This window comes from Pteropus alecto, unplaced genomic scaffold, assembly GCF_000325575.1.
Source record: "Pteropus alecto unplaced genomic scaffold, ASM32557v1 scaffold226, whole genome shotgun sequence".
Classification (NCBI taxonomy): Eukaryota; Metazoa; Chordata; class Mammalia; order Chiroptera; family Pteropodidae; genus Pteropus; species Pteropus alecto.
Genome location: NW_006440132.1, coordinates 6093317 through 6094355, shown reverse-complemented (window position 1 = coordinate 6094355; position 1039 = coordinate 6093317). Strand labels below are relative to the sequence as shown.

Sequence of the window (1039 nt, the reverse complement as noted above, 5' to 3'; positions counted from 1 at the left end):
CCAAGCAGGTCCCGGCTGACCAGTACAGGAGCTTGGCCGAGAGCGCCCTCTTGGAGCCCCAAGTGAGAAGATACATCATCTACAACTCAAGACCTATGCGGCTGGCCTTTGCTGTGGTAAGGAGGGAGGTGGGCCCACACTGACCCTGTGGTGGCCCGCTCTGGCACTGCCGCATTTGGCATCGTGGCCTGGAGCCTGTTGGTGCGTGTAAGGGGTTTGGAGGCTGATGGCTCGAATGCCTGGAAGAAGGCAGTACACATGGACCCAGATTTTGATGTAAGAGGGAATTTATGGCAGAGCGTTGTAACAAGGTCTCTATGTAAAGGATGGAGGCAGGGTTGACTGAGGGTAGAACTTGGGATTGGGGATTTGCAGACCCACCACTGAGGCTCTGGACTCCGTATCTGGCTTTGGTCAAGACTTTTCACCTCTCTGGAACATGGTTCCCCCATCTGTTCAACAGATATGTCCATGTCAGCTCTAACCATGTGTGTGTGTACAACCATGTATATACATACATATAAACATGCGTATATATGGTAGAGCCAGTATTTGGATCCAGGCAGTCTGGTTTCAGCATCTTAACCACTGTGATTTGCTGCTCCCCTATGTAGATAAATAGCACTCCCGACCCCCACGTCCCGCTTCTCAGGAAAGGAAAGAAATGGCAACTGTCTTTTATAGGCTGTTACACATATTACAACCCTTATATCAACTCTGTGAAGTAGGTATTCACCCCATTTTACAGATGAGGACACTGAGGCTCAGAGAGTTATTATGACTTGTCCAGGCCACATTGCTGTTGAGGGATCAGTGTGGGCTTCTGTCTCAAATTTCTCTCCCATACAAGCTCTCTGCCCTTTTCTGTTTTATTTAAAATCAGGGCAAGCAGGGATTTGGAATAACCATTCAAACCCTGTTCCTCTACCTTCACTTACGATCAGGGAAGAAGGGCTCATTCTCATAGGCCCCCATCAGTCTCTTATGGGCCCTGCGAGTTCTGTGAATCCAGGGAGGTGACAGAAGTGTCCGAGGGTGT

General features: G+C 49.5%; 1 protein-coding gene across 6 annotated transcripts in view; it reads left to right on the top strand.

The window, feature by feature from the left end:
- Nucleotides 1-1039, top strand: part of TMEM268 (transmembrane protein 268) — a 24165-nt gene that overhangs the window by 10023 nt on the left and 13103 nt on the right. For all 6 annotated transcript variants that reach the window (XM_025050450.1, XM_025050449.1, XM_025050454.1 and 3 more), the window contains one exon: nucleotides 9-116. In XM_025050450.1, the coding sequence (XP_024906218.1) occupies nucleotides 9-116 (108 nt within the window). The remainder of the gene's footprint in view (nucleotides 1-8; nucleotides 117-1039) is intronic.